This window comes from Taurulus bubalis, assembly GCF_910589615.1.
Source record: "Taurulus bubalis genome assembly, chromosome: 5".
Taxonomy (NCBI): Eukaryota; Metazoa; Chordata; class Actinopteri; order Perciformes; family Cottidae; genus Taurulus; species Taurulus bubalis.
Genome location: NC_136593.1, coordinates 9,297,301 through 9,314,361, shown reverse-complemented (window position 1 = coordinate 9,314,361; position 17,061 = coordinate 9,297,301). Strand labels below are relative to the sequence as shown.

At 41.2% G+C, this 17,061-nt stretch overlaps 2 protein-coding genes across 2 annotated transcripts; one reads left to right on the top strand and one right to left on the bottom strand.

Annotated features, from left to right (window-relative positions):
* Window positions 1-772: 772 nt before the first annotated feature.
* On the top strand, window positions 773-8,975 carry rbck1 (RanBP-type and C3HC4-type zinc finger containing 1; the record flags this gene model as incomplete). The annotated part of the gene is made up of 12 exons (XM_079218286.1): window positions 773-812; window positions 1,998-2,142; window positions 2,507-2,603; window positions 3,244-3,442; window positions 3,853-3,986; window positions 4,071-4,250; window positions 5,290-5,444; window positions 5,623-5,719; window positions 6,258-6,437; window positions 6,565-6,663; window positions 7,450-7,593; window positions 7,689-8,975. 12 exons carry the CDS (start codon window positions 773-775, stop codon window positions 7,767-7,769), a joined length of 1,551 nt encoding a protein of 516 aa, XP_079074412.1. The 3' UTR covers window positions 7,770-8,975.
* Window positions 8,976-11,426: 2,451 nt separating this feature from the next.
* Window positions 11,427-15,401, bottom strand: tbc1d20 (TBC1 domain family, member 20; the record flags this gene model as incomplete). The annotated part of the gene is made up of 8 exons (XM_079218122.1): window positions 11,427-11,691; window positions 11,839-12,017; window positions 12,642-12,783; window positions 13,409-13,510; window positions 13,684-13,870; window positions 14,619-14,699; window positions 14,888-15,073; window positions 15,344-15,401. 8 exons carry the CDS (start codon window positions 15,399-15,401, stop codon window positions 11,427-11,429), a joined length of 1,200 nt encoding a protein of 399 aa, XP_079074248.1.
* Between the last annotated feature and the right edge of the window lie 1,660 nt (window positions 15,402-17,061).

Below are 17,061 nucleotides of genomic sequence, written 5' to 3'. Positions count from 1 at the left end.
ACTTGCACGTCAAAACAACTGTGAGCTGTAAAATTCCACTACACTAACTTGTATCAGACACTGCCATCTGCTGGATGCTGGCAGTCAGTATTTTGACCTTTTCTAAAAAAAAAATAGAATACGTTTTAATTATATCCCATTACATTGGTTGTTGTATTGCATTCAGGTTCATTCCGTTTTTAATTATGCCTATTATTAAATTGGTGCCATTGAACTGAAGAGCTTAATGCCCGATTGGTGTAGTGGTCTACTGGTTTTTAAAATGTGTGTGCGTGTGCGTGCGTACGTACGTGTGTGTGCGCGCGTGTGTGTGTGTGTGTGTGTGGGGGGGTGTGGGAGGGATCACATAGCCTACTACTAGGGTCTATTTCATTGTTTTGTTGTAGATTTTTACAGGGTTATTAATATCATCATAATACTCTTGACATGTTCCAGGAGTTCAAGGGGCGGAGCGATTCTGGAGCAAACATTTTTTAATGTCTTCTTCTTCCTGATCTTCAGTAAGTTTCGCTTTCCGTCCTCCCGGCTGAGAAGTCGGCGCCTGTCACCGTGAGCAGGTAGTTTAGTCTTCACAATCGGACCCATACACGAGCCTTCTTACCTTTGTACGCGCACTTTGAGGAAGTGAGTGTCCGATGCGGGAAGTGCTGCGACACCACGACCAGATCAAGTATATAATAATCATAGACGTGTCTCTAACGACAGCTCTGTTTGTCATAACTGCATTGTTTACGCCATACGTGTTGTTCCACTCCTTGTTTCAGGTGTAGTTATGGCCTCTGAAGTTACACCGGGAGTCGATGTGAAAGAGGGTGAGCGGCTCGACTTGGTTTCGATTGTGTGATCATGTCACAATTTCATATTTCCAAATATATCACATATGATTATGACTTGTGCCCTAGTAGTGAAATAGATGTTTCGTATATGGGCTCCATGTTGTAAATGAAAGTGAAAGTGAGTCATATTGTTCTGATTAGTCATGAAGTTACCAATCAATTCAAATAGGGAGACAATTTCCTTCATAACTCACAGACTACTTAATATACACCAGTTATCTTTTGACATAATACACATATATGTTTACTAATTAATAATATCATGTATACATATATATTAGCACTAATAAAGACAGCCTATAATATTAAATTCATGTAAGAAGTCAGCATGTTGTACCTCACTCACGTAAAAGCACCTCATATATACACATGTTATCACACAATATTTCATAGTGTTTGAACATATACAACTCATAGCTTTATACAAAAAGTTTGTTTATTGATATGAACTATATAAAAGACACTTTTATTTTGATACACCCTTTTAAAATGTGTCTTGATGTTTAGAATAAGGGTATACAAAAAACACACAGGTGCTTATGAGCAACGGTGCTTGCATTAGGCCATGCATATTGCAGCCATGATAAGATCTCTATGCTTGCAACACCTATATTAGGCCATGCATATTGCAGCCATGATTACATCTCTATGCTTACAACAGCTATATTTTTTCATCAGTCGTTTCTGTTCATTTTTAACTAATAAATTAAAGATAGAATTGACGTTAGTTTAAATTCTCAGCCATCTTGTCTTTAGACAGCAGAAGAAAAATACTATACATTCAAAGAGAAACGTTCATACCTCAAAACAAGTTTATTTATTTATTTCTGCAGAGGGGAAATGATCTTACGGCAGAAGGAGAAGCCTACTGAGCATGTGCAGAATAGGTGTCCTTATCTTATTTCTGATTGGAGGAATTGAGGGTCAACTGCCCCTAGTCTCCCCCTACAATCAAATGTAACTGTGTAATGTGTTTTCAGCTAGAGCACTCAACATGTTTATAAATGCTATAAAATGCGACAAAGAGAAGACTATAGACAATGCTCCACATAGTGCACCAGACAGTGCCAGCCATTGGTAGCATCACTGAAGAGGGAGGTAGTGTGTTGAAAATAAGATGAAGATAAAAATATATAAAGATAATAACTCTTCCCTGTGCAGCGGAAGACCTGGCCCTCTCCCTGAGTGAAGCCCTGAACAGTGGGGACGAACAGGAAGCGGTCCAACTTTGCCAGAAACTGTCCCAACTCTCTGTCCCAGTGTCCGTCAGCGTCAGCAGTAAGGCCTACCCCCAGGACTCCATAAGGTGGGACGCAAGTGTGTGTGCGCATGTGTCTGCGTGTGTGATGTCCGTATTTTGGCCATAGTTTCCAAAAATAAGGAAAACATGAACCGTGTTGCCCGTCGGAAATAATGTACATCTTTGCAATGGCAGTGTTAAATTATGGATTATGTCTTTTAATTTGGATTATGTAATCGCGAAGGATACGAGAAAGAAGGTTAAAGAGTGGCGACAAGAACTTAACAACCAAAGTGCGCGTCTGTGCATGTACCCTATGTGTCTCTCTGTGGTTACTGCTAGTTAGAAATGTGATACTTAAGTGGGGTTTGGATGCATATTTAATAGAAACATAAAGGCAAAGCTGGTTCCATTGTTTTCTATGCCACAGGTTGCGGGTTGGAGTGGAGGATGCTCAGTCAGAAGCCGACATCCCAGTGACAGTTGTGGTTACTTCCGACATGACAATTGCACAACTTAAAGACAAGGTGCTAATGTGACGGCAAACACTTAGAGCGCGCGCGCACACACACACACACACACACACACACACACACACACTCACATACATTACATACATTACCTTACTGGCATGCAGCCAAGCGACAACCTTAAGGTGTTTAAAAAACGAAGCTAACGCGGAAGTGCCAAAAACTGCAATTCCTCAAATGACCGATGATGCTGCAGCCTGGAAAACCAGGAAATTACATCACGTACTTTTTGAAATTACAATATCTCAAATCTAAGACGGTATTCATATCACAATATATGATGTATTGCCCTGCCTTGAGTGAGTGGGAGAAATATTAATTTGATAAAACAAAAACAGATTGTGTTTGTGTGTGGTATCTGTGTGTGTGCAACAAAGAGAGGAGAACCCCCAGCAGTCCCTAAACCTGTCCGACTGTGAGAGCTTAATTTATCATGCAGAGGCAGCAGCTGCAGCTCTTCCTCTGACACACACTCACACACACACACACACACACACACACACACACACACACACACACACACACACACACACACACACACACACACACACACACACACACACACACTTTCTGAAACACATTTTTTAAATCAAAATGTCATTGAGTGACCTGTCCATCCCTCGTTTTGTGTTCACAGGTAAGCGATGACTTTGGGTTCCCGGCCTCGCTGCAGCGCTGGGTGATCGGGAAGCGGCTGGCTCGCGACCAGGAGACGTTGTACAGCCACGGTGTCCGTCACGACGGAGACCAGGCGTTCCTGTTCATCCCCTGTGCCAACGCTGCTCATCTCACACTGCACCAACACAAGCGGGACCAGGACCAACAGCGCCTCGATGGTCAGTGACAAACACCCGCGCAAAGAGAGCAAGGCTGCTAACGCAGTTATTTTCTTTCTCAGTTAATCGGTTCAATTAATTTATTTTGTATCAATTAGTCTGTCAAAAATATTGACTATTGTATTGAATCCTGACTTAACAACTAAAGTGCAAAGTGATGAATGCGCCGATTAACTGCTATCTTTCTTGTGATTTATTCTAACAGTGCCAATGTAATACCCTTTGACTGTATTTAGTCAGACAAATTAATAAAAAACTGTTCTATCCACACTATGCATTTTGTTATGTGATGCAGACCCATTAAAATAGTAATGATAAACACCTTGATTACAGGTGGAATTAACAAGGTGATTAACAAGGAGATTTTACAGGATATATTTAAGTTGAATGAAATTCGTATGTATTCTTAGGCATCATAGAGTCCATGCAGCTTTTGCCCAGAGGGCTGGGCAGAGGTGGTGGTGGTGGTGAGAAGACAGCTGCTGCTCCCGGGACTCAACACATTCCTCCTCCTCCTAAACCTGCGGTGCTGCCTAAACCTCAGGTCAGAACACAGCCTGTGCATTAGATGTCATGTCTGCATTGTGACTCCATAACTGTAGTCAAGCCTCTCTGTGTTTGTATATAGTTGGGCTGGTCCTGCGCCGTTTGTACGTTCGTGAACAAACCGACGCGCCCCGGCTGTGAGATGTGTGGAGGAGATCGGCCAGAGGATTATCAGGTGCCTGACATCTACCGGCCGGACAAGCAGGAGGTCCTTCGACTTCAACAGGAAAGCCTGGCCATGTTGCAATACGAACAGGTAGCAGTGCTGTTGATTTAGAATTTGGGCTACTGGTATTCCTGAAGTCTATTCAGCCTATCGATGGGAACTACAAGACCTATCACAACACACAGTTGTTGTGCGGGGACAATAGTCATAAATAGACCTGCAACACGGTGCAGCTGGCATTTTAGCTGTCTTTGTATTTCGAAAACGTACACAAATTACACAACTATCAGAAGCACCTCTCAATATAATGCAGTCCAGAACGGCACCGTCACTAACTATGGCCTCAATGCTCGAACATATCATTTAATGAATAATAAAAACTTTATTTACATAGCACCTTTTAAAAACAAAGTTCACAAAGTGCTTTACATAGAAGCAAAGAAGACATAACTTAAATATCGGTGAACACAAAAGGACCATAGGCAATGAATACTACAATAATCAAAACAAACAAATAAATAAAATATACAAACAAAACCAGGGGAACAAAAGAACAGCATAATAGATCATAAACGGACATAAAATAATAACTCTTATGACTTTGTCGAACAAAACTTTGTCGAACAAAACTGAACATTACAGGCATCACGGAAGTAAACGCAATGGCTGAACAATCGTATTGGTGTGCACTAGATTGTACTAATGTACACTTACAAAGTGTAAAAAGCCAGGTGTTTATATTTTTTGTCAGCTTTGATCACATGGTCAGCCAGCTTTCTACATTTTGTTCTGTGGCACTTTTTTTTGTTAATATTCCAATTTTGAAGCTACACAATTCAACAATACTGTTTTTGCAATTTGCACACATTGTTATATCCTGCAGATGAAAATGTGTGCATAAGTAATCAAATTACCTGATTCTGAAAAGAAACTAGTTCGAAGTTCTTTTAATGGGTATCAATAGTTGAACTGATATTTATTATAAAATTCTCATGGAAACTTTCAAAGCTGATGCCAAGAGCTTCAGCGGTTTCACTTTCCATTTCCTGGAAACTCAGCATAATGGGCTTTGTAATTTGGAGTGAATTTCTCTGTTGTTATTGCTTCCCTCCCTATCTGGGTGATGAAGGCTCAGCAGGAGGAACGCCAGATGAACTTCCTGCATTTGTTGGCCACAGAAGAGCAGAACCTTATCACCAACACCACGGAGGCAGACTGTCCTATCTGCTTCTCTCAACTCAAGGCAGAGCAGGGCGTCGTGCTCAGAGAGTGTCTGCACACCTTCTGCAGGTCGGACACAGTGAATGATTTTGTCGCTTCGTCACATGTCGTAAAAAAATGCTTATAGTAATTTCTCAGCTTTCTAAAAGTATACAATGCATGCAATACATGCCATTATCTGCAACATGGACAAATGTTAGATTTTTAAGCATGTGTTTCTTAGTACTTGTTGTCTTTCCTTGTTTAGGGATTGTCTCAAAGCGACAATAGTGAACAGTCAAGATGCTGAGGTGTCCTGTCCGGAGGCATGTGAGAGCAAGTTGCTGGACCGAGAGATCAATGCGGTGAGTGTCAGACTGGAGAACAAGAACCTTTCTGTTGGTAGCTGCTTCACGAGGGAAAGCAGGCCTCCCCTATGCTCTCAGAGTAGTATCTTGTATCCAAATGCACTGTATATAATGAAAATTAGTCGATTAGCGTTGTAGATCTCATGTAATATTTCACTGTTCATGTGTGTCTGCACTGCTTTGTCAGACTGATTCAAACAAAAGGAAACTGGTTTATTTTCTTCTTCAAACCCACCTGTGAAATGTAAGAACTTGGCGTGGAATATAAGTTATCCATAAAGGACCATGCAACATAAAAGCCTGTGTGGGATGCTCATTGTTAATCGTAAGCAACAGAAACTAGGAGATCTAGCAAGTCAGTCAGTGGGGGTGGAGTTATAGTGGTATTAAATCCATTATTCCCAACTCCTCCTGGGAGAAGAAAACTCAAGAGCCTCCAACAGGCCATGGATAACAAGTCCTCTGAGACGACAACCCTATAGTATGCACACTCTTACCCTCTCTCCCTGTCCCCGTTGTATGATCCTGAATTCAGCTGCTCACAGACGAGGAGCACCAGCGTTTCCTGGAGTTGCGTCTGAACATCGCAGAGAGCCGCTCGGAGCACAGCTTCCACTGTCAGACTCCCAACTGTCGAGGGTGGTGCATCTACGAGGATGAAGTCAACGAGTTCCACTGTGAATCCTGCAGCAAAACCAACTGCATTCTCTGCAGGGTAGTTTTCGGACATTCGCAGTGTTAATTGACACCAAGATTTTCTCGCCGTGTAGTAACAGCAGAAGCAGCAAACATAAAGGACGTTGTGTGTGTGTGTGTGTGTGTGTGTGTGTGTGTTTTCGCAGGCCGTCCACGATGGCATGAACTGCAAGGACTACCAGGACGACCTGCGCATCCGAGCAGAGAACGATCAGGCGGCTCAGCAAACGAAGCAGATGCTCGAGGTAGGTCGACCTCAGAGCCGCAGTCTGGTGCACCGTGGGTGACGTTTGGCAATAAACGTGTGTATGTGTATGTGTGTGTGTGTGTGTGTGTGTGTGTTTGTGTGTGTGTGTGTGTGTGTCCCAGTTTGGATCGAGAAACACGATCCACACAAAATACATCACTTTCTGTGGTTTTGTACCAGTGTACTACTGTTGTAAAGCAGTACAGGAAATTCTGAGGGGTCTTAAATGTAGCTTCATTACATCCTGAAGGAGTCAACTAAAACACTGGTGAAAACTTCCACGAATAAAACTCTATCACATAGAAACTCTCAATGATTTAATCAAATCTAATGCTATGAAATAATGATATGATGAATCATGTCTGCACTTCTGTAGTCGACTTCAAATCCTACCCAATTAATGTTGACAAAAATAGTTTTTACATGTTCTGCACTGACCCTGACTTTGCTAGTAGTAAAGTAGCATATTTTAATTGAAAATGCATTTTTTTGTACAAAACATCAGGCTCCTTGTTCTTGATTATTTCTGTTTGGTCCATGTTTTCCCAGCAGCTGAGGTTTGTCCCTGATCAACGTATTTATTATTTTTGAGTTGGGTGTATTATGTGACTTTTAAAAAAAAAAAAATATATATATATATATATATCACCACCATGAATTGCATACTTGTACCGCAAGTGTAATTCAGTAATCAGTTAATTGTCTGAGCAGTTGAATTGTGCATTTTTCACCCTCTGGCTACTTTGCATTTTGATTGATTTTATTCAACTGTATTTCTATACAGAACCTGCTCCAAAACGGGGAGGCCATGAAGTGTCCACGGTGTGACATCGTCATCCAGAAAAAAGATGGCTGTGACTGGATCTGCTGTTTGATGTGCAAGACAGAAGTCTGCTGGGTCACCAAACAAGCTCGCTGGGGACCAAATGTAAAAAAAAAAAAATTCACTTACACGTTACCACTTTTTCAGTGTTTGTTTGAAATTCAAGAGAATATGACTTTCCCCTTTGTTGTGTCTTACAGGGCAGCGGCGACACATCTGGGGGCTGTAGATGCCGAGTCAATAATCAGCCTTGCCATCCCAACTGCCAAAATTGCCACTGAGGGAAGCACACTAATGAAAATGCAGAAGAAAAGCAGATTTCATCCGACGCTTCGGCTGTTAACTTAATGCTGCCGACGGGGAATGTGTTCAAGACGCAACTTCCTTTGTTGTGTGGTAAAAATGTTGAAATGTAAATGCGACATACAAGCTAAAGAAACTTCAAGCTATATATTCTTCTTCTCCACCGCTGAGTATTCTGTCAGTGTGAGATTACTGGGATCTTCTGATGTATTAATATTTTATTGGTGTGATAAATGAATGCTTAATATATATATTGACCTCTGGCTACTGCTTCCACCACAAAACGTTTGAGGAGCCAGCAATAACATTGCTAGCAGTTTAAATCTTAACTTTGATCGGATAAAGCTCAGGAAGTGACATTTTTTAAATCTTTTTGGACAAAAATAAAAAAATCTAATACACAAATGTACTCAGTATATACAACAATGTCACCCACCAGCTAATAAATCCATAAATATTGAATTCACGCTATTCTTTCCTGTGTGAAGTATGGCTACAACGTTTGGAATTTGATTTTTTTTTGCAACTCATCATTTAGTCTATAGCAGATCTAAAGATAAGTGTTACAATTACTGGATACCAAAGAAATACCGTCTTATCTAAACTGTCCAAAATGTGTATATTTGCTGTTTTTGCTTAACAAATGACTAAAATATGATTTATTATATTATTAGCACTATAAGAGCAATATATTTACATTGTCCACGAATCAGAGTGGTGAAGGATGTTGTTTACATTGAATGAATGTGTTCATATCGCAAAAAACAAGCTGCTCTGACGCACTTGGCAATAACTTAAATCACATAAGTCATATACATACATGAAATCTGAAATGTGCATTTAACCCGTCCTAAGTATTGAGGAGCAGCGGGCTGCTGTAAAGCGCCCGTGGATCAACCTGGGCCTCAGTGTCTCGCTCAAGGACACTAAGACACAGACAACAGGGACCAGAGATCACACTGTCAACCTTGTGGTTATATTAATACTCACTCTACCGAATGAGCTACAACCGCCGTTGACAATGAAGTATCAGTTTGAAACATGGAGCGGTGGACAAATAATGATGCTGTATTTTTGTCAGGTATTCCGGACTTTAGCTGGAGTTGTTTATGTTTTGTATCCATGAAGTATGTTTGGCTCCATTCCATGTTTTTTAAAGTGACAAGCCTCTAATAAACTGGAACCATAAGCATACCGTAGAGTGTTGGCATTATTATAACACATTTTTCAAACAGAGAATTTAACAGTAATACTTCTCAGCTGTGGAACACACACACACACACACACACACACACACACACACACCAGCATGTCTGCCTGAAGGCAAACAGGAAAGGGAGTAGAAATGCTTTCTTCTCAGGAACAGAAAGTCAGGAGGAGGACCAGCATGTGTGTGATAAGCTGAGAGTTGAAGGCGAGGTGATGGTCAAGAAAATAAAATCCTGTGAGAGGACTGGATGTGCAAAAGGCCTCAGAAATTATCTCTGGGTGACACAAAAACAATTATCAAAGGCATGTCTTCCACATTTTTCACCGTTACACAAATTGACACATTGTACATTTTCTCTAGTTTATTAGCATTCTCTTATACAACTTTACATTAGTATAACAGTTTCATTATAACAAAATAAACAAAGGCAGATCAATTACTTAGTGCAATGATAATAAATGAAAACCACTGAGTGCAGATACATGGTGTTACAATACAGCGTAGCTCTCAGTGCGGCCTTGGACATGTTCCAGGTCACCTTCACTTTGATCCGTATGCAGATCCAATAACAGCTGAATCAGTGGTTCACCACAAAGGCAATACACCAATCAACCGTAATACAGGAATGGGGACGCCAACGCATTCAGGTCCTAATGCAGCAAAAACAACTTCTCTCTTCACGTCACTTCAACTGGAGTGAAACATTGTCAGTTGAATGGTGCTGCTGCGAAATGTAGGTGACCTAGAACCAAGTCAATAATTCTGAAAATGTTCTGTTAAGCAAAATACATCATAAGGATTACAGAAAACCCAAATTCCCCATCTTAAAATATAGTGCTGTGACAAACTATTTGCTATGTATTTTCTGTAGAGACTCGGCTATTCGGGGAAGTGAAACCTAAGCAGTCCCCCATGACCCTCAACGGGTGACTGGATGACTGACTGGAACATTGGAATGAGCTTGACTGCCTCTGAAATGCAAATGCTACACTCAAAGCAATTAAACTTAGTTAATGTTATGTGTTAAAGCTAAATTCATGTCTTGATTAAAATCACGGGCTGCATCATTATGAAGGCGTGGGCGCTTTTGGAGCACCCTTCGAGGAGGAGTCAGAAAAGCACCTATCAAACTAATGTTAAAGTGATTTTACTAAACTAATGCAGTCGGTGCGAAGTGGGTCCCCCACTGTGCCAGCCAGCCCTAAGACGACAAAACGTCCACCTCATTTGAATCACTGTTTATCTAAGCTCTAACTGTTCCCCAGAATGAGGGAGTGTGTTACTAAATTATAAGGAGAGATTGAATCATCTACTCCAGAAAAAGTGACGCAGAAAGCATACCCTATTTATTGGAGGCCATGAAACACAGACACACTTTTAAGGTTGTGCAACCGAACAATTAAGTACTTAAATAAAAAGGAAAACTCAAGCAAAACTAATTCAGTTTGATGTTTTTTTCTTCTCCCTGGACTGTGAAGGTTGTACTCTAATCTGGGGGTTTATCCTCAAAAGTTTTGTGGTACAAAAGTACATTTCAAGCAGGCTACAACACTACTTGAATAACACCAATAATATTTGGTTTAAAACTTCTCAGATATGTTTAGCTGACCCCAACCATGATCCAGAATTAAAATGTGTAGTTGAGGGTGATATGTTTTAAAGATACACCGTCCCAGAAAGGAAGATACTTACATAAACAAAAATACTTTTTGGAGTCATTAAAATAACCTATAACATAATACAATTGTTAACTTAACAAGGTGCCTGTGTGTCATGGCCATCTCTCTTTACATATCTATAAATTAAGGAACAGTAAATAATACAAAGGATTCCAACAGTCCTCTATTTGGTCTTAGTCCAGGTATCAAATAGATAACAAATGGGTTGCGACCACACGCGCGCGCGCGCCCCCACACACATACACATACATTCATTCATTCATTCATTCATTCATTCAAGCTCGCTCAATTGGCAGCAGTTTCAAGTGTAATGAGTCCAAGAAGCTTTCAGCATAAATCTCTGTGAGCATAGCTCAATATCAGATTATCCTTATACCGAATATAAATAAACTTTAATGATGACACCACCAGTAATAGTTCTTATAAAAACAGTCTCTTCATTATAACAGGATGGGCCCTTCATTTCAGAACACCAGCCGGAGGAGCTATTTGACTGGTGCCCGCTCTTCAGGAGTCATAAAAAAAAAGGACCTTCAGCCGGCAACTTAGAGGCCATACATAGGATGATAAGACACGTCCTAGAAGATGAAACGAGGAGCGTTAACTGGTTCAGTATAGAGTGTGCACTCCAGACAGTGTTAGACTGCACGGTTATGTGTGTTCATGAATTAAAAGGGTTCTTGGAGACAGACCCACCAGCATTCATGAACAGATGTGCTGGCGCATAGGAGTAAAAGAGGAGCAGTTCATGGAAACAAGTCCAGTTTGGGGGCCCACTCCAGGGCAGTGTTGACCACAGCGAGAGCTGCCGCCCCCAACGCCACCGTGAGACCCATGACGGCCAGTCGGACTAACCGGCGCGCTACCGAGGGTTGGGCCACGGCCACGACCGCGTTCGCTGCGGAGTGCTCCAGTGCGGCCTGTTTCTGTCTGCGTCGGCGACGGAGAACAGAGTCCGGTCGCTGTTGCGTGGATGCAAGGTCAAAGTCCTTAAAGGTAGAGGCCGCCATGCTTAGGGGGAAAAGAGACAGATACAAAGAGAGAGATTGAGAAAGTGTAGAAAATGAAAGTGTTAATGAAAGTGAGCGAGTTGAGCAGTAAAAGGAAAGTGATAAGCCTCAGTAAAGGCGGAGGTGGAAACCCTAGAGAGTTGAGTACCTGTCGTGTGAGGCAGCCTCTCTGGCCATTTCGGAGGGAGGGAACTGGACAAAAAGGTCTCCTGCTCGGCTGATGAGTGTCTCATATGGCAGATCCTGGGGAATCTGAGAGAGCAGGTGATGAACCATGGCCATATCGCATTCACACTCCAACACCTCCTCTTCTCTGTACAACACAATCTGCAACACAATAACCAAAAACACACACACACACACACACACACACACACACGTTTGTTATCAACACATCGATAATTGAACAAGCCATTACCCATGGTGAGAATAAAAACCTTGTACTTTATATCAATCTTTACTTTGATGAATACCAAAAGAAACTCGATGAGCCTTAGTTGTGCCTCCTTGAAGTTTATTTAACACAAATCTGATAGAGAAGATCTTGATACAGCTTGTATCCATGGACACATTCATACCAAAAAAATGTAAGTGTCAATGTATTCTTTCCAGCTTTATCCGTTTCCCAACTTCTCGTAAAAAGTCTGCCATGGGACAAGATAGACAACAGGTCTGTATCCTCTGGCCAAGACCAGTTCCCATACTTGCTTATCATTGGAGCAGGGATATCTTCAAGGTCATATCTTCAAAACTGTACACCCAGAGCCTCCTCACACAAAGTGTGTTTTGCGTAAAGGACAATGACTCCCATCAATAAAAGTAGCTCACACAAATGTTATTGCATGCAACTGATTGAGCAGACTTTGTTCATGCACTGTAAATTAAAGCTGAGTTTCTAAATCATTAACTAAATAGCAAACTAGGATAGATGATTATAGATTATAAACTTACCACAGCAGCAAAGTAGATAGGCATCAATGGATGGCAGGCCAGGAAAAAGTCATACAACCGGACAACATGGCGGAAGTCTGACAGGACGTGACCAAACCAGGTGATCAGCCAACTGAGAGCGAAGACTGTGCCCACCTCCGCCCTAAGAATCAATCGATAAATGGCAGAGATCGACTTACATTAGCGCACAAAACTGTAACGTGTGCCGACGCTTCACTTCAGGGAACCTGGTCAGCATGTATTATTAAAAATGAGTGTAATGAAATATATGCTACGGTATTTGGAGCAGAAAGACAGAGGGCGGCCGTGATTTAGACCTCCGAGCGGAAGACCTAATGACCCTGTCGTGTTAAATCTTTACAGACTTAAATGGAGCTGTCATAATATGTATGCTGTAAGTGCACAGTCACCCTTTTCCTTCACTTACAACAATAAAGTAATCTTTTAATTTGCGCATGCTGAGGTTTAACATTAACTTTACTGTTTTAAAACACCTGGAAGAAAATCTTGACAGTGATGGCAAGATTAATATAAAACAATAGTGCATTAGGCAGAAACAAACTAAATTCAAGTAGTGTATGAGGACTTTTAATATTTTTCCCATTCTGCCTTAATTATAGCTGAATTACCTTGCAAATTATCGTCAAACTGCATAAAGAGCGAAAATAGATTAAAACATTTTGGAAAGTTTCAGGTCTCACAAGTAACCTCTAAAGAGACAGATAATAATTAGATGTGTGTGTTATCACTGAAACAGAGCGGCTTACTGTTGCATGAAGTCATGCACTTCAGGGTTGACCCTCTCGATGATGGGCATCAAATAGTTAAGAATGTGTTTCGTGTTATCCATGGTTGGATCCATGAAGTCCCTGAAAAAGACAAAACAGAGAGCCTTTTTAGAGAGCACATCAGACCATTGATGAGGAGGTGAAGTGGATGGTGGTGGTATTTTTCATTCTGACAAATAACAGAGAAAAGAAAACTAAGAAAGTATGTACTATCGTATAAAAAGGCAGCTGCTGATTACATATGTGGCAAGTACCTGAGGTGGTGTGTGGAGAGCTTTTCCACAAGAGCAGTTGCAATGTGCTCTCCCAGGACCAATAAGAAGGTGACAACAATGTCATGGTATCCTTGGTAGTAGTGCAGCTGGGGATTACGTTTCAGAACTAGAAGGATGATGTCAATTAGTTCTTCCTGGAGACCCTCCCTCTGCTCATCAGGCATACCTGTACAAGTCCACCCAAAGTAAAATACAGTCGTGAGTTTATAGACTTTCACCTCCCAGTCAAACCCAACAGAAAGATGAACAAACAACAAACCTAAAATGAAGACGAGGCCCAAGAGTACAAATTATGCTGTGCTCTGAATATAATTGAACATTCATATATTAAAAAAACAATACCAATTGAAAACTACAGTACATATAGTTTTTATTTAACAATAGTACATTTTACAGTTTTGAAGGCAGAACCCTTTGACTTCCACCTCATCACTGACAGATGTCACTGTTTGGAAAACTTCACCAAGATCCGACATGTTTCTAGCAGAAAAGCAGTAATGGCAAAGCTTTAAAATTGCATTGGTCAATAGGGTTTTCTAAATGAATTACATTTCATCATCAAGTGGGTGGCTTTATAAAAAGAGCTGAAATTACTCTATTTAAACAACATGTCGAAGATGTAGCATTCGTCATTGGTATTGAACTCAATGTAACAACATCCAAATGAAAACTAACCCCTGAGCAAACATGTTGCTTCATATCTGGTTCGAAACCCTATGATTTATAAATTGTAAGTTGCATTAGAGTGAAATTCTAGCATTCATTTAGAAGTACAAATCTCAAGATTTAATGCTCAGGATTAGTGCATAGCCCGGAAGTGTGTTCATATATAAGTGAGCCAGTTGTTCTGTACAACATACACAGCAGGGAACCTGCTTGAACCCGTTCTCTCCACTGGTAAGGGTTCTACTCACCAGGCGGGAACCTCCGTAGAGAGCGCTGGACATCCAGCAGCACCTGGTTGTAGTCCTTGTTATTCTCCCGCTCTACCGTTTCTGGACAAGATATGTCACAATCAGCATTACCATATGCTAATCAAACACGGTGTGTGGTAGATGTTGCACCTGTGTAGACTCTGCATCTTCATATTTGTCGTGCACAGTGGGGAATGTATGTGCGATGGCATATAGATATGTCACCTATATTGCTCGGCTTGTGCATACGCAGCTATGCCACATGATACCTGGCTCTTGTTCCAAGACGTGAGGAGGGACGTTGAGGAGCCGAGGCCAAACTTGACAGCGTATTTCATCAGTCAGCAGACCACCCTCACTGATGGCCATCCTCCTCAAAGCAGCCACATCCACTGGACTCACACTGAGGGCATGTGTGATGTCCGCAATTTTCCTCTTCCGTCTGGTGTCCCAGTCTGAGACACAGCAAACAGACAAGTGTTCAAGCAAGTGCTTACTTTTATCTTGGAAAAGTTAATGCACGTTAACTTAGCTTCACGCATTTGTGGAGGGAATGATGGTCAGTCAACTCCAGCAACAGAGAAAAGTGAGCACGTTTACGACATTAAAAAGTATTTGGGGGACTGGTTTTGCTGCTCAGATGCCTGAGAACACATGATTGCCCCAAATGAAGACAGCTAGCATACCGCTAACGGTAAACAACCTCAGCGACATGTCAAACTTACCGTTCCCTTGTTTTCCGTTCACCGGTGACGAGGCACCAGCACCTCGAGATCTACTCATTTTTTTTTTGGGGGGGGGGGGGTCTCCGTTTCTTGATGCTTGTCTTCGTTAATTTACATTACTTGTCATCCTCCTTTGCTTGGCCGCCATCAATGTAGCCCTTCGTGGCTGCCAACTGGGAGCTAGCTAGCTGTCTAATTAGCAAGGCCAGCCGATACAAACACGGCCCGGTAGTTAGCTAACTAGCTATTCAGTGCTAGCTAGTTATCAAGCTAACACTACATTGCCCCAGTTCCGAAACTGCTATTTTCAGCGACACATCCATCACTATCCGACCTACTGACACACGTGTTGACAATTAGGAAACGCGGCTCAATAGCAGTGCGGTTACGCCATAGACTGGGGAACCGGCTACATGTTTACATTGACGGAAGCGACCAATGGGATACATCAGCTTTAGCTAGCCGCCCCGCTCAGGCTGAATGATGACGTAGGGCAAGATGACGTGGGGTGACCAAACTTCACTGGAGACGACGAGGTGTCCACCGGCTGAGTGTAATACTAACGATGATTAAAAAAAAAGAACATATAAGCATACGAATAATGCGATTTAAATATTCAACCATGCCTTTGATTTAGATATATAGTTTGCTTTTTAGTTGGTTGATTACTCTATTGATTGACTTAACTTAACTACTTACACTCTTCTACATTCCAGAGGTAAACATTTAACTTTTTTTTTCTCCCCTACATTTGGTGTATTTGACATCAATAAACATAATTTGCAGATGAATGTTTTACTTAGAGAACATTATAAAACAGCTACACTAATAATGCTGCATACACGTTAATGCATCAGTATTGATGACAACAAGGAGCCAATAGGCCTACGTTTTCGATAATACTTCCATGGGCTATTTATTCCACTAGCTGCTAATGAATAGATTAAAACAAATATATATATATATATATATATATATATATATATATATATATATATATATATATATATATATTGCAATATGTGCCCTTTTCACAGCAGCCATGTTGACATGCCATTGCAGAGTAAACACTTGTAAAAGTATTATTGTCTCATTCTATTTCAGTGTGTCACAACCAGTGAGCAAGCATTCACAATACCAGGGCCTTGGTATACCTAAATGGAACAGGATCCATAATTACTTTTGATTAATTACACTTGTGTCTACCTGCAATGACATGTTAAAATTGAAGTGAAAATATATTGTAGGTCATACTTTGTTGTGTGTGCATAGATGTTAAACACGTGTCTCTTACTCATGTGTGTGTGTGTGTGTGTGTTGACGTCTAGGTGTGGCGTGTCTGTCAGTTTCGATGAAACGAAAACGAAAATGACAGCGCATTTAAATAGCAGCAGTCTGAGCCGGCGGTGTGAGTTGCAGACGCAGCTGAAGCGGATGCTTTCGACTGAGGAGGATCGGCTCTGTGCTAGCAAATGGCATCGCTTCCCTTGTAAAGCTCGATGTATGCAGAAGTGTTCATGTCAAGCGGATAATTTAGGTAAGTTCTCTCGTTTATTCGTTTAGTTGCGTTTGTTACGAGGAAGGTAAGGTAGATCGCAGCTTGTTAAATTATTAGGAAATGTGAATACAATATAGGATTTGGAATAAAAGAAGCAAGACTGAAACATTAAAAACATTAAATTACTCCTGTCAGTATAACAGGTGTAGGGGAGGTAAAT